The sequence below is a fragment of the Sorex fumeus genome, unplaced genomic scaffold (assembly GCF_029834395.1).
Source record: "Sorex fumeus unplaced genomic scaffold, SorFum_2.1 ptg000008l, whole genome shotgun sequence".
In the NCBI taxonomy this organism is placed as follows: Eukaryota; Metazoa; Chordata; class Mammalia; order Eulipotyphla; family Soricidae; genus Sorex; species Sorex fumeus.
Window position 1 is genome coordinate 367,492 of NW_026606065.1, and position 26,697 is coordinate 394,188.

At 45.6% G+C, this 26,697-nt stretch overlaps 1 protein-coding gene across 1 annotated transcript in view; it reads right to left on the reverse strand.

The window, feature by feature from the left end:
• Nucleotides 1-26,697, reverse strand: part of NT5E (5'-nucleotidase ecto) — a 71,461-nt gene that overhangs the window by 34,348 nt on the left and 10,416 nt on the right. Inside the window, exons 2-3 of the mRNA XM_056109932.1 lie at nt 6,930-7,152; nt 2,626-2,814 (exon numbers count right to left, since the gene is read on the reverse strand). Of these exons, the coding sequence (XP_055965907.1) occupies nt 2,626-2,814; nt 6,930-7,152 (412 nt within the window). The remainder of the gene's footprint in view (nt 1-2,625; nt 2,815-6,929; nt 7,153-26,697) is intronic.

Below are 26,697 nucleotides of genomic sequence, written 5' to 3' on the forward strand. Positions count from 1 at the left end.
TGGGTTAGCTACAATAGGAGGAAATTTACTGGGTGGTAACAGCACTCATGAAAAAAGATGAAACAGTAAAGCAGAAAATATCAAGGGACCTTCTAGATATTTGGGGATAAAATCTAACTTTGTGTGTGTGCCTGGATGCATACACAGGAGTATTGTGGGTCCTCTTGTACAATGTCTTTCTTTATCATAATAAGTTTGAAGCCACCACTCCAAAGGCTGAGGGCTTGGAGGTACATACCCAGAGTTCCCTGGGTGCTCTGAGAGAACCCTGGCAACACACGGTCCCCCTGGCTCAGGAGTAGCTCCCTGAACATCACAGGGTGTGCCCCCCAAACAAAACAAAATACTGGGCTTGTACATTACAGGCTTTACCTCCATGCAACTGAAAAGAGAAATCTCAGCAGTTTCATTTTGGCTGTCTCCATTCCACATTTTAAACATTCCTGCATATCCATGGGTTCTCTCTTGATAATGGAAAGTCAACAATTTCCCAAGATCATAGATTTTGTCCCAGATCTTAGACACACAGCAACTAAGAAAATGAGCAATTCCTAGGCACCTGGTCAAATATACAACCTAAGGGACCCTAAACTAGCCAGACCCTCTGTAAACAAATAAGAACCCTTGCATTCTTTGTAACAATCTTACCATTTGATAAGAAACACAAAACCCCAGTTTTCCTATAAGAACACACACACAAAATAAGCCAGGGACTGGAGAGACCCCCACAAGACATTTGCCTTGCATGCAGCCAACCAGGGCTCAATTCCCCATACCCTGTGTGGTTCCCTGAGTCCTGCTAGGAGTGATAGAGCCAGTGAGCATAGAGCCAGGAGTAAGCTTTGAGCACTGCCAAGGTGGCCCACAAACAAACAAAAAACAAACCAAAAAAACCCCAAAACCAAACTAAAACAAAACAAAACCACACTACAAAAAGAAAAAAAGAAGCCATACTTAGTCCTGTACTAAGTTCCTTCCCAGTTGCTGAGTTTCATTTTCAATAAACTTTTCTTTTTCCAACTCTGAGTCTGAACATCTTTATTAATCATTATTTTCAATAATTATTCTTGAAAATAATGAAGAATATGGGAACTAACTGTGAACTAACACAAAGACTGACCATTGTCACTCCCGTATCACAATTATGGTGGGAGGGACAGTGGAAAAAGACGCATTGAACCAGACTCAAAAATTCTGGGACATAATAAGCTCAAATGGGAAAAAGGTTTTAAATGCGAAGGAGGAAAAGATGGAGAAAGGGAGGAAGCCAGGGAAAGTGGTGGAAGCGAGAACAAGGCAGGTAGGACACAGCCACATGATCTCATGGGCACTTACAGTCTAAGTATAAAGCAGCCTCAGGACCTGGGTCCAAAGACCCAGCTTCTGTCACTTATGGGCTACAAACCAAATCCTTTCACTCGGCTACAAAGATTTCATTCACACTCTTATTTGTGTTTGAGAATGTTTAATTACACAGAACACTTTTCCCCCCCTTTTTTGGTCATATCCGGCAATGCACAGGGATTATTCCTGGCTCATGCACTCAGGAATTACTCGTGGCGGTGCTCGGGGGACCATATGGGATGCTGGGAATCAAACCCTGGTCGACCGCGTGCAAGGCAAACGCCCTACTCGCCGTGCTATCGCTCCAGACCCTACACAGAGTACTTTTTGATGTTAACTTATCTCTTGCTTGGAGATCATTTTGTTTTATGTCCTCATGTTATTATATGTGTATGTGTGTGTAAGTATAAACTAAGTTCACTCTTTATAATAGCCAGAATCTGGAAAAAACCTGAGTGCCCAAGAACAGATGACTGGTTAAAGAAACTTTGGTACATCTACACAATGGAGTACTATGTAGCTATTAGAAAAGATGAAGTCATGAAATTTACATACAAGTGGTACTACATGGAAAATATCATGCTAAGCGAAATGAGTCAGAAAGAGAGGGTCAGACAAAGAAAGATTGCATTCATCTGAGGAACATAAAGTAACAAAATAGGAGATTAATAACCAAGAATAGCCGAGATCAGTACCAGGAGTATTACTCCATGGCTTAGAGGCCAGCCAGGCATTCTAGGGGGAAGGGCAGCTCAGATAGAGAAGGGAGCACCAAGTAAAGAGTGTTTGGAGGATCCTCCCAGGATGGGAGATGCATGCTGAAAGTAGACTATGGACCAAACATGATTGTCACCCATTGCCTCTTTTGCAAACCACAACACCCAATGAGAGAGAGAGAACAAAAGGGAATGCCCTGCCACAGAGGCAGGGTGGGATGGGGGGAATGGGGGTGGGAGGGATACAGGGATCCATGGTGGTGGAAAATGGGCACTGGTAGAGGGATGGGTATTTGATCATTGTATAACCAAAACCCAAGCACAAAAATTTGTAAGTCTACAACTGTACCTCATGGTGTTTCACTAAAAAAAAAAAAGCATAAACTAAGTAAATGAAACTGACACAGCATAAAACACACCTTGTTCTTAGTAAATGATCTTTGAATATTATCTATGTCACCATTAAATCTGTATGACATAGAGTAGCATAGTGTACATGTAACATATACTGTAAATAGCTGTACAAACAGACCGTTACAAAGCCAAAAAAGACAAAGTAAGTTACCTGTGTAAAGAAAGGTGTTGGAATGTCCTCCAACCACCACATCCACACCCTTCACTTTCTGAGCGATGAGTTTATCCATTTCAAAACCAGAGTGTCCAAGGGCAATAATTTTGTTCACGTTTAGCATTTTCAGTTTATCTACTTCTATTTGCAATGCACTGACTTCATCTTCAAACACTAAATTCTGTCCTAAGGAGCAAGATAAATAAAATGGGTATTTACAATTATTTTCGTTACATTGTTTTATTATACACATGCCAACATGCCAATCTTCAGTCTACTGGCACTCAAATTATTGAGACCAAAAAGATGCATAAATCAAACATAAAATCCCAACAAAGCATTAAAAATTACATAAATATTCTGTTACAGTCACTTCATGTTGTATTACTTTATGGACGTGGATGAGATCGGGTTGTGCAAATTTAAATTAAGAGTACAGTTCAGATATGGAAGCCTAGTTTTGAAATCTATCTTTATATTTTGGGGGAGTTTGGGGTTATACGCAGTGGTGCTCAGGGATTACTCCTGGTCCTGTGCTCATGGTGTTCAGGGAACCATATGCAGTATTGGGGATCAAACTGGATGGGCTACCTGCAAAGCAAGCACCTTCAACCCTGTATTATCTCTCCAGCCCTCTCTGTTTATCTTTAGACAACTATCATGCGTGCCAATGCAGAAAACGCCCAAACACATAGCATCACATGCTCTATGCATGCCGAGAGACACCTGAAACTCAGATGGTGCTGTATGTCAGTTACAGCTTAAGAAAACCCGAAAGCCCTCCCCCCACCAAATCAGTAACTCCAAGACTTTGCAAGTTCAGGATAGCTGATCTTCACTTATCAGCGGCTAGACCTTGCTTGCCACGGAGCATGCCCCTGGACAAGGGAGTCTCGTTCGCTCGGTGGGAAGGTGATACTAGGGCATCTGACAGCAGAGAGGAGTCTGTCAAGGCACTGCTGCTCTTCACCAGCTCCCAGTCCTTTCCTGCAGAGAGGCCATGCAAGGTCTCTTCCCCAAACAGGCCAGTGCTGTGTGTCTGATCCCACTGCGGTGCCCTCTCGATGCTGCCTTCTACGCTGCCCACTGAGGTGACACCACGGTGCCTCTCTCTGCCTCTACTGACAACCCTCAGTCAGCTTTGATGTTTTAGGGTTTTTATTCTATTTTGTTTTTCTAAGAGAAAGGACTTTACTGGCAACATGCTGGCAGGGTGGGTGATGGTTAGTCCTAGAACTTCTGTTATCACAGGGACAACTGCAAACACAGATAAGCTGCCTGCCATGTCACAAGGATCTTGTGACCAAGGAGCCTTCCAGCATTCGTGCCTCCTTTGGGCTCAGTTTCTAACAGGCATCACCAAAATGAAAAACGTCCAATCGCCACAGCAACTCATAAAGAGGGGCCGGAGCCATAGTCCAGCGGGTAGGACATTTGCCTTGCTCGCAGCTGAACTGGGTTCGATCCCTGGTGTCCCATATGGTCCCCCAACCACCTGCAGAGTAATTCCTGAATGCAGAGCCAGGAATAACCCCTAAGTATCACTGGGTGTCACCTAGGAAGCAAAAAAAAAAAAATCCCAAAAACCTGATAAAGAACTTTCAAAATCCAGGTGTCTGCCATTTCTGGTTTGAAAAATAGTACCAGCTCCCAGAAGTTCCAAGATTATTGAGCTGGGTGAGGCTTAGGAGTGGACGTCCTTGGGCTCCAGAGCAGAACACCTGAGTCTTCACACAAATCAACTCAATATGTGCAGCATTGCACTGTTAATGACAGCCAGGCTGATGGCTGAGCCAGGGAGTTCGGGGGACGGCCTGGAAATGACAGCCGCAGATGGGCTGGGGTGGACAGTCTGCTGGCAGAAACTCACAGGCCCATTTGCAAAATCAGCAGCTTTACCAAGTCACAACATGACCTACCTTGTGAAGGTCAACCAGAACCTACTCTGCCTGGTCGCTGCAAGGTCCCTGGGCTCCCGGTCAGCCCTCAGTATTGTCACCTCCTCTGGGAATCTCTTCTTTTATTAAAAAGTATCCCTTTTATTTATTTACAAAAATGTCCCTTTATTTTTTTTTTTTTAATATTTTGGGTTTGGGGCCATACATGGTGATGCTCAGGGCTTACTCCTGGCTCTGCACTTAGGAATCGTTCCTGGGAGGCTCGGAACCATACGGAATGATGGGGATTGAACCCAGGTCAGCTGCATACAAGGCAGGTGCCCTACTCAGTGTACTATCTCTCTCTCCAGCCCCTTGAGTGTCCCTTTCACCTATGAGTTCACTCATTTACTTGTTGGTTTGGGAGCCATACCCTATAGTGCCAGAGACGACTCCTGGATCAGTACCTGTGTGGGGGATCATTCCTTGAGTTACCGACCTCTCAAAGGTCACGGGTGTCACCTACAGGAGGCCAGGTGCTGGTGTCCCATGACTCGGCCAGAAAGGGCAAGTATGGTGATGGTGTGTGTGCCTGTGTCTGTGTGTGTCTATATACAGGTCTGTGTCTCTGTGAATGTTCGTGTGTCTGTATATGCATGTGTTTGTGCATGTGTGTGTCTGGGTGTGTGCATTAGTGGGTCTGTGTGTATGTATCTCTGTGTGTGTCTTGGTATGCCTCTGTGTATTGTATGTGTTTCTGTGTTTCTGAGTGTGTCTATATGTCTGAGTGTGGATGACTTGGAATGTGTGCATGTCTCTGGGTGTATCTGTGTGTCTTGGTGTGTGAGTGTCTGTGTGTCTGTGTGTGCCTGTGTGTCTATGTGTGTCTCATTGTATGGATGTTTCTGTGTATGTGTGTGTTTATGTGCTTCTGTGTTTGTACCTGTAAGTGTGTGTATCTTGGTGTGTCTCTGTCTCGGTGTGTGTGTCTGTGTGTGTCTGTGGGTGTGTGTGTCTCTGTGTGTATGTGTGTATGTGTGTATGTGTATGCCTGTGAGTTTCTCTCTGTGTGTGTCTCTGCATGTGTGTGTCTCCTTGTATATGTTTGTGTCTGTGTGTACATGTATCAGTGCGGACAATCAGGGAAAAGGGAAGAGTCTTCAATGGGCACTGCAGCCTAGAGCAGGTCTGTGTCAGTGGCTAGTGGGTCAGCAGCTGCCCCAGCTCCCCGCCCCACCATGCTGGCAGCTGCTTTCTTGGCTGTGAGGTGGCCCCCTAATCCTATAAGCTTTGCCCTCTCCTCAGGGCAGAAGCCCGCAGTCTTTGGTGGCAACCTTCACTTAGCCAGAGAGTGGGGCTCCCTCAGCAGCACCACTCTGTCCTCACCAACAACTGCTATCACCTGTGGGCACAGGGACGGCCCCTAAGGACAGTGGCACCCCTTGCAGGGCCTGCCAACGTCCTCTCTCCTCCAAGGGGAGAAGAGCCCCTCCCTCCTGGAGAAAAAGTAACATCACGTAACCTCTTTGTTCTTGTTTTGAAAGGCCTGGATTGACCTTAGCAGCAACAAGATTAATTTCCAAAGTTTGAATAATGTGTACTATATCTGCTAATGCTTTATTTTTTGGTGGGGAGGGGGAGGTAGGGATTGGACCATGCCTGAGGGTGCTGGGGCTTACTCCTGGCTCTGCACTAGGCATCCCTCCTGGTGGTGCTCAGAGGATTGAACCAGAATTGTCTGCATGCAAGGCAAGGATTTGGGTCACTTGAAGAAGATGTAATTGTTGTGTTCACTGTCAAAAGTGTCACAGTGAAAATATTCCCAGAAAAGTGACTCTAAATGTTTCTTTAATATTCTTAATATTATCAACATATAATAGCCATTGCAGTTATATATCTCAGAAACCATTCAAGAACATAGGTTTGTATTTCCCAGAAAATCAGATACAACTCCCATTAATACTAGAAGAGATAAATATGAAAAGAGTAAAATGAGAGTTCACTAGATATTTAATAATCCATACTAGATAAGGAGAGAGAAGGCATAGTGAGGTACAGGCCTGGCTCTGGGATTGCATGGGAAGGATGATGATGATGTATGTGGCCCTAAATTTGGCGTAAATGACTCTACTATCTAGCTCCAGACATAATTAGCCTCCACATCCATATCCGAATGCTCTGAATTATGCAAAGATACTGCTATGTCAACAAAGAAGTTCACTGGGCACAAGAGAAAATGTCTATGAATTAACTTAGAACAACAGGGAAGTTATCAGACTGGTTTTGTCAATGCCATCCTAAAGACAGAGCCTGCCCAATGCCATGGATGCTTTCTCCTTATACCCACAGTCCTTGACAATAACCCCAGATCCTGATTCAATGGTTCTACTTTTAAGCAACAAGTGCTACAGAAGTAATAAATACCTGGATTTGAGAGAAAAGGAGTTTCTTTTGAAGTATATCCAACAATTCCCACAACTTGATCACCAACGGAAACAATTTTATGTGGCAAATAAAGTGCTGATATTTGAGATGCTAGTGGTTCCTTTGCTTTAATGTTTGCACTCAAAATTGGAAATTTGACCTTTTTGAGGAGTGGATCAATCAGTCCTTCTACGCCATTATCGAATTCATGGTTTCCCAGTGCCTAGTAGAAAGGGAGAAAAAGGAAAAAAAAAAAGAATTAGGTATTCTGGAACATCCATTAGAAAGCAAGCTTTAAAGAACATTGTATTTGCCTAGAGGCTCCAAAATCTGGCTGGATTCTAGGAGGACACAGTCCATGTCCAGGGAACTTCAGATAACCAGACTGGTTTGAGAAACGTTCCCAGTTCCCAGATCATTTCCAGAAGGGGGCTTGAATGTACCCAAAGGTCCCCTGAAGAGCTTGTCAGACTTTCATTGTCCTGACAGCTCCAAGTCTAAGGAAGGGTTAAATGTGCTCAGCCGTGCCACAGACTGTTTTCTCTCAGCACGCCTCATTTCAGCCTCTAGTTCAATTGTTCCAACCACTGGCCAGAGAGAACCACTAAAACTGGAGCAAGCGGAGGCTAGAAACCCAGACCTGTCTTCCTCACATTTCCTCAATCATGACTTTCTATGTTTCAGAGCCCTTTCTTCCTGAAGAACTGGGATCCTCTCATTCTTCTGCAGACACCAAGGACCCAGAAAGGTGAGCAAGGAACAATGACCTTGTTTGTGGGGTGGTAACAGCCTCTTCCTTCAGAACCATTTCATCCCCAGCAGCACTCCAGGAGAGGAAGCACCCGACAGGGTATGAACTCTAGAATGGGGTGAGGTGAGTAGGGACTGGGGGTGGGGTGGGAGCTGGATCAGCCCTGAGTTACATGTGATACAGGAATAGCAAGGCAAGGGAAAATTAGAGAGGTTTGGCCCTGAAAGTAAGGATGAATGGAATGTTGAGGGGCTGTCTTGAATATCCATCCTGCCTTGCTCAGTTGAATATCCTGCAGGCCTTTTCACACCCAGCAGACTACAGGCTCAACAACAAGGGAAAAAATATGCCCAGGGCTTAAAAAGATGTGTCCAAATAGCCAGAATCTAGAAACAAGTTCAGTGCTGAGAACAAACAACTGGTTAAAGAAACTTTGGTACATCTACACAATAGAATACTATGCAGCTATTAGGAAAGACAAGGTCAGACCTGAACACCTGAAGAACCTGCCGTCAGTACTCATCAATACACTGGCTCAGCTCTTCACATGCTACCTGTCTGAATGCAAGGTTCCGTCCCACTGGAAAGCCAGCAGGACCGTACTACTGTACAAGAAGGGAGACATCCACAACATTGGCAACTATCACCCGATCTGCCTATTGTCTGTCATCTACAAGTTGTTCACTCGAGTCATCCTAAATAGGATTGGAAGAACACTAGATGAAGGACAACCATGTGAGTAAGTCGGGTTCCGCAAAGGATTCAGCACCATCGACCATATCCATATGATAACCAAGCTCATTGAGGTTTCTCGGGAGTTCAAGATGCCGCTCTGTTTAATGTTCATTGATTTAAAGAAGGCCTTTGATTCTGGTGAGATGGAAGCGGTCATTGAAGCCCTAGCCAATCAGGGCATTCAAGCCCAATACATCAAGATCCTTTGTGAGCTGTATTGCGGATTCACTACCAGGATCTCACCATTCTACAAAGAAGTGATCATCTATGTCAAGAGAGGGGTTCGGCAGGGTGGTACCATTTCACCGAAACTCTTCAGTGCCACCCTTGAGAACATCATGTGACGACTGGAATGGGAAGGAATGGGAGTGAAGATAGATGGTCGGCAACTACACCACCTTCGCTTTGCTGATGACATTGTTTTAATAACACCAAACATCAGCCAAGAGGCACAAATGCTGGCCGACTTTGACCATGAGTGTGGAAAGGTAGAACTACAGCTGAATCTTACGAAGACAATGTTTATGAGAAACAGCCTCATTCCTGATGCCCCATTCGCTCTCGACAGAACGACCATCTCCGAATGCAACAGCTCTGTGTACTTAGGTCAAGAAGTCAACATGACAAATGACCTGGCACCCGAGCTGTGCAGGAGGAAGAGAGCGGCTTGGAACGCCTTCAAGAACATCGAAGAAATAGCTAAGAGGACGAAGAACCTCCGGCTCCGGGCACATCTCTTTGATTCCACTGTTCTTCCTGCATTAACACATGCCTCAGAGACTTGGGCCCTACGCAAACAGGATGAGAACGCTATTCAGGTCTCTCAAAGAGGAATTGAAAGAGCTATGCTTTGGTACTGGAACAAAGGCAGAGCTGTAGACCAATGGAACAGGGTTGAATATACTGACGTTCCCCCCCCCCCCCCAAGTATACGAGCATCTAATCTTCGATAAGGGGGCAAGAAAAGTGAAGTGGAGCAGGGAAAGCCTCTTTAACAAATTATGCTGGCAAAACTGGACGGCTATATGCAAAAAAATGGGCTCAGATCTCTGCCTAACTCCATGTACAAAAGTAAGATCTACGTGGATTAAAGACCTCAACATCAGACCGGAATCTATAAGATACATTGAGGAAAATGTTGGCAAAACCCTTCATGACATAGAAGCTAATAGTGACTTCAAAGATGTCACACTGCTGGCCAAGCAAGTGAAAACAGAGATAGATAAATGGGACTATCTTAAACTAAGAAGCTTCTGCACCTCAAAAGAAACAGTGACCAAAATACAAAGACAGTCAACTGAATGGGAAAGGATATTCGCCAACTACACATCTGATAAGGGGTTAATTTCAAGGATATACAAAATACTGGTTCAACTCCACAAAAAGAAAACATTCAACCCCATCAAAAAATGGGGAGATGAAATGAATAGAAACTTTGACAAAGAAGAAATCCGAATGGCTAAAAGACACATGAGAAAATGTTCCACATCATTAATCATCAGGGAGATGCAGATCAAAACCACAATGAGGTATCACCTCACACCACAGAGACTGGCCCATATCCACAAGAACAAAAGCAACCGGTGCTGGAGCGGATGTGGTAAGAAAGGGACACTCCTTCACTGTTGGTGGGAATGCCGACTGGTTCAGCCCTTCTGGAAAACAGTATGGATGATTCTCAAAAAACTAGAAATTGAGCTCCCATTTGACCCAGCAACACCACTCCTGGGAATATATCCCAGAGAGGCAAAAATGTATAGTCGAAGTGACATCTGCACTTGTTTGTTCATTGCAGCACTCTTTACAATAGCCAGAATCTGGAAAAAACCTGAGTGCCTGAGAACAGATGACTGGTTGAAGAAACTCTGGCACATTTACACAATGGGGTACTATGTAGCTGTTAGAAAAGACGAAGTCATGAAGTTTACATACAAGTGGTACTACATGGAAAGTATCATGTTAAGCGAAATGACTCAGAAAGAAAGGGATAGACATAGAAAGATTGCATTCATCTGGGGAACATAAAGTAACAAAATAGGAAACTAACACCCCACCCAAGTATGGCAGAGATTAGTACCAGGAATTTTACTCAATGACCCAGAGGACACCCACACATGTTAGGGGAAGGGGGAGCTCAGAAAGAGAAGGGAACACCAGGTGAAGGGTGTTCGGAGGATCCGCCCATGATGGGAGAGCATGCTGAGGGTAGACTGTCGACCAAGCATGGTTGCCACTCAATGCCTCTTTTGCCGACCATGGCACCCAAAAGGAGAGAGAGGGAAATGCCCTGCCACAGAGGCAGGGTGGGATAGGGACTGGGGGGGAGGGGATGCTGGGATCCGAGGTGGTGGGAAATGCGCACTGGTGGAGGGATGGGTGTTTGATCATTGTATAATCGAAACCCAAGCACAAAAATGTGTAAGTCTACAACTGTACCTCATGGTGCCTCACTATTAAAAAATAAATAAATATAAAAAAAAAGAAAGAAAGAGCTATGCTTGGAATATCACATTTCACTCAAATGAGAGAAAGAATTCGGAGTTCTGACATCCGTCGACGATCAAGAATCAGGGACGCTGTCTCATTTGCCAAGGTGTCAAAAATCAGATGGGCTGGTCACGTAATGAGATTTAAAGACGACCGCTGGACTAGAGCTGTTACCGACTGGATTCCACGGGATGTCAAAAGACCGCGTGGCCGCCCACCTACCAGATGGTCAGACTTCTTCATCAAGATCATGAACGATCAGTTTGAGGCTCTTCATGTTCCCAGAGAGAACAGATGCCGTTGGGCTACACTAGCACGTGACAGGGACAAATGGAGATGTTACTGGCGCCCGCTCGAGCAAATCGACGACTAACGGGAAGTTAAGTGATTAAGTGGTTAGGAAAGATGAAGTCAGCTGCAAAGTGCTTATTAGTAGATGGTCATGGAGAGTATCATGTTAAGTGAAATGAATCAGAAAGAGAGGGACAGACATAGAATGACTCCACTCATTTGTGGAATATAAAATAACATGATATGAGACTAACACCCGAGGACAGTAGACACAAGGACCAGGAATATTAATCCATGGTTGGAAGCCTGTGTCATGAGCTGGGGGAGAAGGCAGCTGGAATAGAGAAGGGATCACTAAGTCAATGATGATTGGAGAGATCATTTGGGATGAGAGATGTGTGCTGAAAATAGATAAAGGACCACACTTGATAGCCTCTCAATATCTGTATTGCAAACCATAATGTACAAAAGTAGAGATAGTCTGGGGAAATTGTCTGCCATAGAGGCAGGGAGAGGGGTATGATGGAGGAGGGGGTTTACTGGGGACATTGGTGGTGAAAAATGTGCAAGGCTGGAGGGATAAGTGTTCGATCATTGTATGACTGATTCTCAAACATGAACACTTTGTATCTCATGGTGATTTAATAAAGAAAAGAAAAGAAAAGAAAAGAAATAGAAGTCAGATCTTGGATAAAAATTTGGTCCTACTTATGAGCAGTGATTAACTGAAATTTAAAAAAAAAGTGTGTCTAGGTGTGACTGGGATTTCAAAACTAGGCCTGAGCTTCACAGTAAAATGAAAATAGGCCCACTCACCCCCAGGTTATACAGTATGGAAAAGCAACCCCTCTTAGAGGGCAAATCTCCCTGAGGCCTCTCTGCTTTGGGGGCTACTTTCCAATTTCTGTTCCCTTTAAAACATAACTGCTTGGGCCCTGTCAACTCTATCGAGTCTCCTGCTTCCAATCTTCAGGATTTGGGGACAGAGAACCTGCCCACTGCAACACAAGGATGGGACACCAGGAAGCTCCTTGTTAAGAAATTTTGACAAAACAGCACACCATCATCACCCTGAAAAACCTCCCACTCTTTTTCTTTGGGGTCCTGGAATAAACCCATCTCCCATGGACCTTGCCCTCTTGTGGTCACGGCTTACACCAGTATGTATCCAGTGTTCTTAGCACCACATAATTTTGCTTTACATTGTGGGTTAAATCTGGAGCAGACCTGGAAGTGCTGGCTGATGCCCCTTCAGTCTAAACTAGAGCCCCACAGTTTCTCTCTTTTCTTGAGGGGGGCACACACCTGGCTATGCTCAGGTCTTATTCTTGGCTCTGCATTCAGGGATCACTCTTGATGAGTTCAGGGGACCATACTAAGTGCCGGGAATTTGGCCTGGGTTGGTCTCAGGTGAGGCAATTACCTTACCCACTGTACTATTGCTTCAGTACCTCCATCCCAATAATCTCTTATAGAACCACCCTCTATTCCCCTTGCATTCTCCTTCCTTCCATGTTCCTGGAACCCCACCATGCTGAGAGCTCCTGAAGCCATGGAGTCCTCCCACCCCAGTGCTCTGGCCTCTGCAGCCTGTCATCGGCCTGCAGGCACTGAATGAGTAGGTGCTGCTCAAAGGAGAATGTTAATTAGGGTCCTTGTGCCCTGTGCCTGCCTTTATACAGAGAGAACAACACAATGTTTGCACACTCCACATGCTTAAACTCCTCCATTAAACTCAGGATTTAGAATGCTTCCTTTCCCTCATCTCTGAGAATCTACTCATTTCCGCCCCTTCCTCTTATCTAACGTCCCTTTTCAAGCCTGAGATCGTCTTCAAGTTTCTCCCTCTTCTGTGAAGTCTTTCCTTTTCCTGATCACGTGGTTCTTCTTAGGGTCACACGAGTCTCTCTGATGGGATCGCAACGTCTCTCTTGCTAATAGTCCTCTGGTTCTTCATAAAGGGTTAGTCAGTTGTTAGCCACCTCACTATTCGCTACTTTACATTACTGGAACTTGGTAATGGTTGACATTTTATTTTTCATTTATTACTTGTTTGTCATCTCCTTCCTCCACTCAAGTAGAGCCCCCAAGTGTGTTGACTTTGGCTGACTTTCTCCATCCTTGTGGGCAGGAAATCTGCGCGCACAGAGTGCTGTGTGGTCTGACTGAATGGCCTCATTCACACCCGCTTTCAACTCCACACACAACAGCTGTGATTTCTCTCCTGACCTCTAAATCTGTACATTCAACCACCTGATCAACAGTTCCTCCCAATGTCTCCAAGCGCTCCTAGCAAACTGCTCACATCTCATCCCCTGGGTGCCCCCACCTCCCATCCTGCCACAGGCTTGGTAGCCCCCTACCCAGTCAAAAAGCCAAAGCCCTGGGGTCGCTGAATCTCTTCAAGCCCTCCTTTTCCTCCTCACTCCCACAACATTCCCTCTCTTTTCCTAAATGCTCTGCCCTAGTCATCTTGCTGCTCTGAACTGCCATAATGCCAGTAGCATCTGTCACTGTCACTGTCCTCCCATTGTCCATCAATTTGCGCAAGGGGGCCCAGTAACACGGTGAGACGTGTTGTTACTGTGTTGGGCATATCGAATACGTCACGGGAACTCGCCAGGCTTTGCTGTGCGGGTGAGATACTCTCAGTAGCTTGCCGAGCTCTCCGAGAGGGGCAGAGAAATTGAACTCGGGTCGACCGGGTCAGCCACGTGAAAGGCAAATGCCCTACCCACTGTGCTGTCGCTCCAAACCGCCAGTAGCATAATCTTCCCAAATGCAGATATGATCTACCCACTCTTGACAGTGAGGTCTTCTAGGGCCTCTGCACTGCCTTTGTGATGAAAATCGACAATCTTGAGCCCTTCAATCACAAGTCCCTGAGATCTGGCCTGATTTCCCCCCACTAGCTTAATTTCTAACACAAGTTACATGTGTGACTTGAATGATGTGACCTGGGGAACATCTCTAAACTGTGGCTTCCTCTGGAAGGGGAGCAAATGAATGGTGAGAGTTAGCCAGAATTTCAGCATTTACTGAGCACTTCCCACACATACAAAATAAACTGGTATAGAAAATCTTGGGCTGGAGCGATAGCATAGTGGGTAAGGTATTTGCCTTGCACACAGCCGACCTGGGTTTGATTCCATTGCCCCTCTTGGAGAGCCCGGCAAGCTACGGAGAGTATCCTGCCCTCACAGCAGAGCCTGGCAAGCTCCCTGTGGCATATTCAATATGCCAAAAACAGTAACAACAACTCTCACTTCATGTTCCTGGAGCGAGCAGATGCCATTGGGCTACACTAGCATGCAACAGGGATGAATGGAAACGTTACTGGTGCCCGCTCGAGCAAAACAATGAACAGCAGGATGACAGTGCTATGGAAAATCCTGTTTTGTGCTTTGCGGTTGGTACTGCTGCTACCCTCAATTTATAAATGAGGAAAACTGAGGTCTGCAGAAGTTAAGTGGATTATTCAAGCTCATATGACTAGGAAAGAGTACAGCTGGGACTAGAAATCATTTCTCTTGGACTCTAAGCTTAACAACTATACAACACATGCTTGGATAAAAAGGGCTTTGAATAATGCTAGTACACAGTGAACATTCAAATAAAAACCCTAAATTCTTTTTTTAAATATTTTTAATTTTTTATATCGCTATATTATTTCTATTATTTCTTCTTTTTTAAATTTTATTGAATCACCTTGAGATAGTTACAAGATTTCATGTTTGGGTTACAATCATACAATGATCAAACACCCATCCCTCCAGCAGTGCACATTCCCCACGACCAATATCCCCGGTATACCTCCCCTTTCCCACCCTCCCCCTGCCTCCATGGCAGACATTGATTCCCCATAATCGCTCTCTACTTTTGGGCATTATGGTTTGCTATACCGACACTAAGAGGTTATCATGAAAAACCCTGAATTTTTGCAGCTTTGTATGACCTCACTATCTTTGGGATTGAACCAGGGTCATCTGTGTACAAGGCAAGTGCCTTACCTGCCGTACTATCTCTAGAGCCCAAGTTAAATTCTCTAACTCTATTCGGGTCAGTATTTTGAATCACTCAAACATCTGGAATGCTCCCTGCCAATAAAGGCTAAAAAGATAAAAATGTAAGGACAAAATAAGATGTCATTAAAGGAACTCAGAAATAGAGCGTTATGTTTTCTAACATCTTCTGTAGTTCTTTATTAATATTTACATTTGACATGGGTTGTCTGTGTAAGTCAAGTTGCTTTGGAGAAATTTGGTTGACCAAGAACATGGCCTGGAAGATTTTCAAGTTATATCAGCAATGAAAAACTGGAGATATTCTAAGACTTCTGACTCCAAATTTCTTGCTTAGGTTATTTAAAAACTCTCTGAAGTTAGACAGCAAAGCTATCTAAACTTTAAATTCTAAGTCTCATAAGTTCCAAAATTCAGTAGCGAGACCAGTCTAACTTCCTATTGAAGATAAGCAATTTCCTTTCTTAGACAAAATTTCAGGTAGTTATCAGGATTTCTCTATCCATTTATTTATTTCCAGTGGACTCTATGAGAACATTCAGTTCTCATGTCTTGGATACCAAGATAAATGGACAATCTCTAGTATCCACCCAAATTAAGTGCAAACACATGATGTCACAGCATCACTCCCGTAATATTCCTCTTGTTAATAACTTATAGTAATGAATCGATCAAGTCTGTCGCAGTGAATTTGTATAAGCCTCAGAATCTGTCTTATTGGGGCCTCAGAGGAAGTTACTATCAATAAGTTAGAGATGACAGTAGAGATGTCAGAGCGTTTTCTTGCTGGCACTGAGACAACTGTAATTTTGGATTCTATCTGTTGACTTTTAACAACAGTAAAATGTCTCCAGTGAGGAACAAACGCTGAAAGCAATACTCTCCAAGCAGAGAGGTAAGAATCCTTCCAGACTCTTTTTCTCTTGCCACGTTAGTTCCAGGAATACTGTGAATGGAATCTGCCACGGAAACCAGCAGCCATCTGGCCTCCTTACCACTGTCTTCTGAGACCACAAGTCAACTTCCAGGGTTTTGGTTTTTGTTTTTTCCTCCAAGTCAACTTCCAGCCCCCACCCACTCCAACCTCTGGGAGGGCACGCATTTATCCATTTATTTATTCGCCGATAAACCCCATTGTGAATGGATGAATAGAGGAAATTATTCTCGGAGTGAGTGTGAGAGAAGGCCTTCCGTGGGAGAGTGCCTCTGCTCCGTGGCACGCAGGAGAAAGCATGAGGCTGAGCCTTGGTACGGGAACTTACTCAACAGTTGACAGGAAGAACACAAAAGTCAGCAGTCACCCGGAAGCCTTCTTAGGAGGAAGGACTCAATTCTGGACTATTTTGTTCTTATAGTGAAATCTTCCATGTTCTGATTTTTTTTTTCAGTTACCGTTCAAGTGATCAAAGTCATCTTTCCTGAATCTATTTAAAATGCACCTACCACAGGGAAGACACTTGGGAAATCTCTCTGAAATGAATGAACACATCAAAGAATAATTGGAAGGGAGGAAACAGACAGAATTAATTCCCCTGGCTAGAGTTCCTGCCAGTCAGCCCTGGGGAAAAGCAGCGCACAGCCTTTTGAGAAGCTAGAGTTCTGTACAAGCGCTATCATGTCTGTGTGCCGGAATGGGAAGAAAAGGTTCCAAGACAGTCTCCCTAGCCTTAGGTTGCAACCTGGTACATTCTCTTTCCAAAACCTCTGATGAATGAACATAGCAGCTACAGAGATAATTTTAGCAGGAAACTGGGTCACAACTGGCAATCAAGTTGCTAAGTCCTGCAAGTTGCAGCCTCGCAGGTCAAGAACCCATGAGGCCTGGCTGCAGGCCCACCTGCTTTGACAGCTGGGGAACGGACCCTGGAGTCACATGGGCCATGAACTCACAGGGATCCCCTTCTTCCTACTACATCCTGCGATAACTGGCCTCAATCTGCCGCAGAATTTTTATTCAAACAGTTACCAGAACATGTGGATTTTTTTTTCCTCCTGAGTTTTGCAAAGATCCCTTCCCTTTCATTTCAGGCCTGCTCAGCATGAACCCAGGCTTAGTGGGTGACAGACTTCGAGAGCTCGTGTGTCAGCTCACAGCGGAGCTCTTGCCTTCCATTTGTGTAGCCCTAGGTTTGATCTCCCACAATGCAAAAAAAAAAAGTGTCCGTTGAGAGGGAGCAGCTGAGGAGGCCCGCAAGGCCTGTGCAGTTTCTTTCACAGGAACATCCTGGAGGGCTCTGGTGCTCAGACCTCCCTCCCTCCCTCCCTCCCTCCCTCCCTCCCTCCCTTCCTCCCTCCCTCCCTCCTCCCCACCACTCCTGTTTGCTGGCCAGTGATTCTCCTCAGGGATGACCTGAGGACACTTATGCCCCAGAAACTTGAGAAAGAGGCCAGGTGTGGGTGAGGATGTGTGTGGTTCCGGGTGTTGGGAAAGACCCCGAGGAGCCAGGCAATAGGGAGTCCCTCTTTCTGCTTCCCCCCGCCCATTCCCCCAGCCTCCCTTGTGCTCATCAACGATCAAGTCCTGCTCCCCCGCTTCCCTGCTTCCTGCCCTCTTTCACACTGTTTCCTGCTCTGCCTCTTCTGGACTTTCCAGCAAACTTCTCGCCAGTCCTCTGGCCACAAAGTGCCCTCCACCCTTTTTTTTCATCTTTTAATTTAATTTCATTATTTATTTGGAATGAATCACCATGAGGTACAGGTACAGACTTGCAAACTTGTGTGCCTACGTTTCAGTCATACAATGATGGAGTACCCATGCCTTCACCGGTGCCCACACTCCACCACCAATGATCCCAGTATCCCTCCCACCACTCCCACCCCTTCCTCCCCACCCCTTCCTCCCCACCCCAACCCGCTTCTGTGGCAGGGGATTCCCTTCTGCTCGCTCTCTCTCTCTCCTTTTGGGTGTTGTGGTTTGCAGTGGAGGTATTGAGTGGCCATCACTGGGTCTATAGTCTACTTTCCGCATGTATCTCTTAACCCGAACGGGCCTTCCCAGCACCCTTTACTTGATGGTCCCTTCTCTATCTGAGCTTCTTTTTCTCCCAGCATGTGAGGCCAGCTTCCAAGCCGTGGAGCAATCCTCCTGGTACTCATCTCTACTATTCTTGGGTGTAAGTCTCCCATTCTGTTACTTTATATTCCACAAATGAGTGCAATCTTTCTATCTCTTTCTGTCTTTATGTCCCTCTCTTCCTGACTCATTTCACTTAACATGATAGTCTCCATCTTTATCCACTTATATGCAAACTTCATGACTTCATCCTTTCTAACAGCGTATATTCCATTGTGTAGATGTAGCAGAGTTTCTTTAACCAGTCATCTGTTCTCGGGCAGGCACTTGGGTTTTTTCCAGATTTTGGCTATTGTAAACACTGCTTCAATGAACATACAAGTGCAGATGTCATTTCTACTATACTTTTTTGCTTCTCTGGGATATATTCCCAGAAGTGGTATTGCTGGGTCAAAAGGAAGCTCAACTTCTAGTTTTTTGAGATGCATCCATGCTGTTTTCTGAAAGGGTTGAACCAGTTGGCATTTCCACCAGCAGTGAAGGAGAGTCCCTTTCTTCCCACATCCACGCCAACACTGGTTGCTTTTGTTCTTTTGGATGTGAGCCAGTCTCTGTGGTGTGAGATGATATCTCATTGTGGTTTTGATCTGCATCTCCCTGATGATTAGTGATGAAGAGCGTTTTTTTCACATGCCTTTTGGCCATTTGGATTTCTTCTTTGAGAACGTTTCTGTTCATTTCATCGCCCCATTTTCTGATGGGGCTGAATGTTTTCTTCTTGTAGAGATCAAGCAGTAAGGCGTCCCCTTTTCCACCCACTCAGAGCATACCCCAAGGTTACAGCTCCCTTCTGCACCCACCTGGCTGCTTTCCACCCTGGTGGGGCTTTCAGGCTTCCCACCACCCACGGCAACTTTGGTTTGACTGAGGACACCTCCAGGCAACCTCTCAGAGATGCTTCACTTTCCTGGCAAGCCTCAGGTGCCCACAGTTCCCAGAACACTGATCCCCCTACAGGCAATGAACTTTCAGAGATGAAACTCTGGTGTGACTTGCCAAGAAGTATCCCCCACCTCCCCTGTTGGCCATACCTGGCTGAGGAGATCCCATAGGCCAGCACACATGTTTGTCAGCACTGTCCTTGGGCTGGCTGCCACCTCACACATCTGTGTTTTATTTTTTAATTTGTTACTTCACAATATTTGATTACATTTAATATTCGAACACCAATCCCACCACCATTACACCTTTCCACCACCAAATTGGGATGTTTCCATCCCAAGCCCCAGTCCCTGTCCCGATACACAAACGAAAAAATATATTTTGTATTGTCTGTTATGGAGAACTGCTGAACATGCTTACAAAAAAATGTTCATATAGAAAACAGTATGAAGACTGTTCTATTTTGTCAGGAGCCATTAGGACATTCTATAGGATATCACTAACATGTTGTTAAAGTTTGGGTGATGTGAGCTTTGGTATATATGTCTGAAAATATGCATATATGCATATATATATATATTTTCCTCTATGATTTGTTGCCTACTGTCTGAACCCCAGAACCCCATCAAATATGGCATGGTAAGTATGGAAAATGGGTAGGGAGTGTCTTATGATGTGTCCAAGAATATTGTTCACTCATGCATGAGGATTGTTCTTTTTTTTTTTTTCTCATTTTGGGTCACACGTGGCAATGCAAGGGGTTACTCCTATCTCTGCACTCAGGAATCACTCCTAGCAGTGCTCAGGGGACCATATGGGATGCTGGGAATCCAAACGCCCTACCCTCTGTGCTATTGCTCCAGTTCCTACACATCTGTGTTTCTTTCTTCCGGAGTCAGGCATGGGGCCACTGTCTAGCCCCAGCTGCTCCGTGAAGTGGCATGTTCGTTAGTGAATACTAACGCAGTCCTGTACTCGGTTTGTACACAAACCCTGGTTTGTGCTGTGATGTGCTATGTTTGCCTTTCAACTTGGCACGAAAAGGGGGCCATGCTGAAGATCAAATTTCAGGTCTCACACATGCAACACACGTGCTCGATTTGTTGAAGACTCTCTTGGGTGCTACCCTACAGAAATCTTTATCCTGCCAGAAATCTGCAACCAATGTACTTATCCATTTATAGCCAACTCACCCTGTGTGACTATCACCTAAGGGCCAAGGGGAGAGCCTCTATTCTGTGACCTTAGTTACTCATCACTCAAGCAAACTCAACAACAACCACAAGAGGAGAACGTCACACACTGTGTTTAGTTTGACTGAAGTTATTTCTGTCTCTGGGAACCTCGACTGAAATTGGGTTGTGCTTCGTCCCACAGCACCCCCTCATCTGGGTCGTGGGGTTGAACGGCAGCAAAGCACCCAGGGTTCAACTCAGAACATCTGCACTTTAATATCTGTTGAGTGAATAAATGAATGAACAAGTACTGAAACACAAAGCAGTCCACATTTTCCTTTTCAGACTAATGACCACACAGGCTCTCATATATGAAAGGCGCATACATCAAAGCTGCGTACAGAACTTGTTCATCTAGACAAGTTTAGTTATATCTTTAAGGAAGTAGGGCTTCAAAAACTATTTGGATTACATGCAGAACCACTTATTCAAGAAGTACCAAAAGAATTTTTTAAAGTGTGTGCTTATAAAGGGGAAGAAAAGAGATACAATTTTTACAGGGCATTGGAATGTATTTGTGAGTATAGAAAGCTGCCAAGTCCACAAATCGTTGTTTCATTCTTTCCAGTTTGCAGTTAAGAAAACACAAATGCTGGTGGAGGGATGGGTATTTGATCATTGTATAATTGAAACCCAAGCACAAAATTTGTAAGTCTACAACTGTACCTCATGGTGTTTCACTAATAAAAATTAAATTAAAAAAATAAAGAAAACACAAATGCTGGACAAGAAAGATACACTCGGGCTGCTTTTGTTTCCTTTTTCCTCTGCTTGCATCTTGGATTGGGTGTGGGCCTCAGACAGGAAAAGAGGAGGGAAGCGTGTTGTGGGGTGGAGACTATGCATCAGAAAGAGAGGCCTGTGGAGTCCCAGACATTGAGAAATTCTGACGGTTGAATTCTGGGGATAATGAACAACTTTCCCTCCCTTGGGGGAAAAATCCCCTAAACATTGTTGGGTCTGGGGATGTCTCAGCTGGCTGAAAGTGCATGGCTTGCACATCTGAGGCTTCAAGTTTGATCCTCAGCACCACATTCTCTCCCTGCACCCCTGCTGGCCCTGCACTCTTGCCGGGAGTAGCCCCTGGTTCGTTCCCTAAGCACTGCTGAGTTGGGGTAGGGGGCTGCCCTTGAAATACCATGGCTGGGACCAAGAATGTAGGTCCCTGGGTTTGAGTCCCAGAAGGCCTCCCGTATCAAAAAACAAACAAACAAAAAACAAACTTTACCACTGCTGTGGGCTGGAGCGATAGCACAGCAGGTAGAGTGTTTGCCTTGCACGCAGCCAACCTGGGCGACCGGGGTCCGATTCCTCCGCCCCTCTCGGAGAGCCCAGCAAGCTACCAAGAGTATCTTGCCCGCATGGCAAAGCCTGGCAAGCTACCTGTGACATATTTGATATGCCAAAACAAAGTAACAAAATGTTTCACAATGAAGACGTTACTGGGCCCGCTAGAGCAAATCGATGAACAAGGGAGGACAGTGCTACAGTGCTACCACTGCCACCGGGCTACCTCTTTCAAATTTCTGAAGCTAGCATGAATAGTCTGTATTGATCAACAAGACATTGTAACTGCAAATAAAATATCTCTCAGAGTTTCATCAATATGAGAGACTTTGGAAGCTCATGACTCTCAGGTTATTGTCACGGCTTAGTTCTTTTGGGAGAGAGGAAGAAGGTGAGCGATTGACTTGGCCATATCTGGCACATAAGAGAACTTGATGTCCTGTCTTCTGCAGAGGAAAGCTCCAGCATTAGAATTCTCCTGCACAGAAGTCAGCAGTGAGTCAGTTTCCTTTTGCTTATCTCCATGATCCCTGCTTCACAGCTCTTACCCAAATTCTCAAGATGGTTAAAAGGGCTCAAATGTGCAAGGTTCACCCCCATACAGGGAGGAGTACTACCTCAGCAGGTCTCACACTGCCCTCAGAGCTGTGGTTCCTGGAAATGCCAGGCAGGTCTGCGTGGACGGAATGCGTAAATGAGCCTGCAAGGCGGGCAGGAAATAATCAGGCTTATCATCATCCCATTGTCTATGACTAAAAGCAGTGCGTCATCAAAAGTCCTCCTAACCACTCCTACTGGAAACAGTGGGCAATCGGAGCTACCTGAAGAAGACCCAACTCTCCACAAGCAAAGAGCAGTGAGAGAGAATTAGGAGGAGCAAATTTGGGGCCAGAGAGGCTGCTCAAGGGGTTGAGTCCTTGCTTTACAGAGGGAAAGGTCTGATCCCTGGCACTGTGCATTCCCCTCAGCACTAACAGGAGCCAGCCAGGAACCACCCGCAAGCAGCTCTGGGTGTAGCCCCAAACCAAAATCAAATTTTTTTAAAAAAAAGGAGAGAGAGAAGCAAATTTAGATGTGTGCAAAATCAAGTCAGGGACAACTTCAGTAAAGCTGGCAGATGAGGAGACAAGGCCAGGCAGGAGCTGAGGGTCTGCAAAGGACACACAGCATCTGACCCTCTTGCACTCCTCTGTGACTTAATCACTTAATCACTTAACTTCCCGTTAGTCGTCGATTTGCTCGAGCGGGTGCCAGTAATGTCTCCATTTGTCCCTGTCACGTGCTAGTGTAGCCCAATGGCATCTGTTCGCTCTGGGAACATGAAGAGCCTCAAACCAATCATTCATGATCTTCACGAAGAAGATCACTCCTCCGTCACTGAGAGAAAAACCCTCAGGTGACCGTTGTCAGCTGTCAGGAGAGACCCCATCTTAAACACCTCCACTCAAAGTCTTGTTTATTCTGCATTTTCTCAAGAGTTCCTTCCAAGACGGAAGCAGCAAGACAGATGGGTGATTATGTCCTGTGCTGAATGGTGAGATAGCAGAATCCATTGATACCGGGCAGCAGTAACAAGTCAGAAAACCCTAATCTCAGCACTAAGATAAGTGGGATATGTTCACAGCATGACTGTACTAGGAGTGGCTGCTTTGTGTATTTTTCCAGGCTCTGTGCACAGGGGTCATTCCTAGCAGGTTTGGGATACCGGGAATCGGACTTGGGTCAGATGTATGCAAGGCAAAGCAAGCCTTCCAGGAGCAGGTGTCTTTTCCCTGTTGAAAACTGCTGACACAAAAGTAGATAAAGGACCAAATGTGGTAAGTATGATAGTCTCTCAGTATCTGTATTGCAAGCCATAAAGCCCAAAAGTAGAGAGAGAGTATGGGAGAAATTGTCTGCCATAGAGGCAGGGGGAGGGTTGGGACGGGGTGGTGGTGGGGGGAAATACTGGGACATTGGTGGTGGAGAATGTGCACTGGTGGAGGGATGGTTGTTCAACCACTGTCTGACTGAAACTCAAACATGAAAGCTTTGTAACTGTATCTCACGGTGATTCGATTTAAAGGGGAAAAAAAGGAAAAGAAAACTGAATACTTCATAGGAACCACACTCTGACTGCTGTCCCTCTTATTAGGGAGTTTTCCTTCTTCTTGCTACTGTAAACATCTGACCTGGTGTGTTCCTTGACACCCTGCGGCAAATATGGGAACTGAGCTTAGGTAGCTGCATACACTCAGGCCTGTGCATCATCAGAGCCAAGGAAATTAAACCTATCATCCAAACCCACACAACTAGTGAGTGGGAAGGGCTAAGAAGGGAAGCTGAGGTCTTTACAACCCATCTAAATCTCTTCCCAGGCCCATACTGCTGTCATGTGCAGTATGCCCTGGAGAGAGCTTGAGAGGCCATTTCTGTACTGGCAGAGGGTGTCAGCTATCAGGTAAGCACAGGCAGAAGAATCTGCACCCCTGCATAGCAGTGTAAGAACCCGCTGTCCCTCCTGATGTCCCTGGATTGAACTCTTTTAGTCATCTTTCGATGACACCATGTCCAGCACACCCAAGAAAGGCCTTTAAATGTCATTTCTGTGCAGGAAATAACAGGTTTCAGCTGTCAGGGGTAAACAAGGAAGAAGCATCTGCACTCTGCTGTAGCGCCTTCAAAACTTGCTGATTCTGTGCCCTGTGTTGAACCATTTTGGTCTTCTGGGGTGGTCAGATTTCTAGCAACAGCATCACCAGCACTTACCAACCACTTCTCAGGGCAGGGACCACACAAAGCACTCCTCAGCCCTCTCCATGGCCTCTGACCACTGCAGTAATGGATGGGAGAAGACCACCATCCTGAGCATCACGTGTGCCTGCTCATGGAAGTATGATGAGATTAGCTGCCTTGTTCTAAGCGGCAGAGAAGACCCGGTCCCAGCAGACTCAGCCACCTTAGTCTGACCGTCTTAGTCCTATGCTGTACCGCCTCCACCGAAAGTGTCTCCTCTGATTTCAGTGTCTCCCCAGCTCAGTCCTGGGCATTTGATATTATGTCACTGCTTCCTCTTCTCTGTTGTCCTCCCCTCCCACTGCTAACTGCTCCAATGCCAAAACTCTGATTTGCCCAGGACTCTGAGAAGTCTTTCCTCATGTCAACAAGTCTCCAGTTCTCTGCAGAGATCCGGTGGATAGTCCTGACCAATAAAGGGCATCAGAGCACACAGGCCACACTTGAAACACCAGTTACAAGACTTGCACTGCCTGAGCTTGTGACCGGCTATAAATCTGGTATTCCCACGACCCCTTCTCAGGGTTGAGCGTTTGAAAGAATGAGTCACAGAACTCAAGATGGCGACCTATTTATTATGAAGGATGCAGCGCATGTGTGGGAGACATCACTGTCGCTGTCATCCCATTATTCATCAATTTACTCAAGCGGGTGCCAGTATGGGAGACATATACAGGGCAAAATAGGAGGGTGGGTTAATGACACAGAGCTTCGGAGAACAATTTGCCCCAGAAGCTGATCACCACCCCCCAAAGCTCTCCAAATCCCCTCATTTAGGAGCTTTCATGGCAGTTTTATTTCACAGATGTGATTTCATTAAACCATTGCTGATGAGTTTGACCTTTGGTCCTTCCCCGCTCCCAGGAGACCCAGAGAAGTCTAGAAGGCCCAATCTTGTTATCACGGCTGGGTCTGTTTTGTGCCTGGTCCCATTCAAAACTATGGAGGACTGTGCAACTACCAGCCATCTCATTAGCTTACACGAAAAACTTATTATTCTGAAAATTCTATTGTTATTTTTTTCTTCTTCTTTTCCTTTGGAGCTGAGTGTGAGGGGTTGGGGTCAAAGACCAGTTATTGGTTTTTCATTACCTGTGATTATCTACTTGAACACCTTCAGTGGCTTCCCAGGACTTAATCACTTAATCACTTAACTTCCCGTTAGTCGGCGATTTGCTCGAGCGGGCGCCAGTAACGTCTCCATTTGTCCCTGTCGCGTGCTAGTGTAGCCCAATGGCATCTGTTCGCTCCGGGAACATGAAGGGCCTCAAACCGATCGTTCATGATCTTGACGAAGAAGTCTGACCATCTGGAAGGTGGGCGGCCACGCGGTCTTTTGACATCCCGTGGAATCCAGTCGGTAACAGCTCTAGTCCAGCGGTCATCTTTAAATCTCATTACGTGACCAGCCCATCTGATTTTCGACACCTTGGCAAATGAGACAGCGTCCATGATTCTTGATCATCGACGGATGTCAGAACTCCGAATTCTTTCTCTCATTTGAGTGAAACGTGATATTCCAAGCATAGCTCTTTCTATTCTTTTTTGGGAGACCTGAATAGCATTCTCATCTTGTTTGCGTAGGGCCCAGGTCTCTGAGGCATATGTTAATGCAGGAAGAACCGTGGAATCAAAGAGATGTGCCCGGAGCCGGAGGTTCTTCGTCCTCTTAGCTATTTCTTCGACGTTCTTGAAGGTGTTCCAAGCCGCTCTCTTCCTCCTGCACAGCTTGGGTGCCAGGTCATTTGTCATGTTGACCTCTCGACCTAGGTACACATAGCTGTTGCATTCCCAGGACAACTGAGAAAATTCTGAACTTTTTTTTTCTTTTTGGGTCACACCCAACCATGCACAGGGGTTACTCCTGGCTCTGCACTCAGGAATTACTCCTGGTGGTGCTCAGGGGACCATATGGGATGCTGGGAATTGAACCCCGGTTGGCTGCGTGCAACGCAAACGCCCTATCCACTGTACTATAGCTCCAGCCCCGAAAATTCCGAATTTTTCAGATGTCCTTTAAGCTGTCCAGCCATGACCACTGCCTTCTCTCTTGGGTTCAGGCTAGCCATCCATTCCGGTCTCTCTCCGCACCTCTGCCCCACCTGGTTGTCCTATTACTGACTTGAAATAGTCCACTAAATCCACATGGAATCAAAGCATTCCTTAGGAGGTCATTTGTTTACAGATGTGAGGAACCTGAGAAGAACTGGAGCAAACCTCTTATTTTATA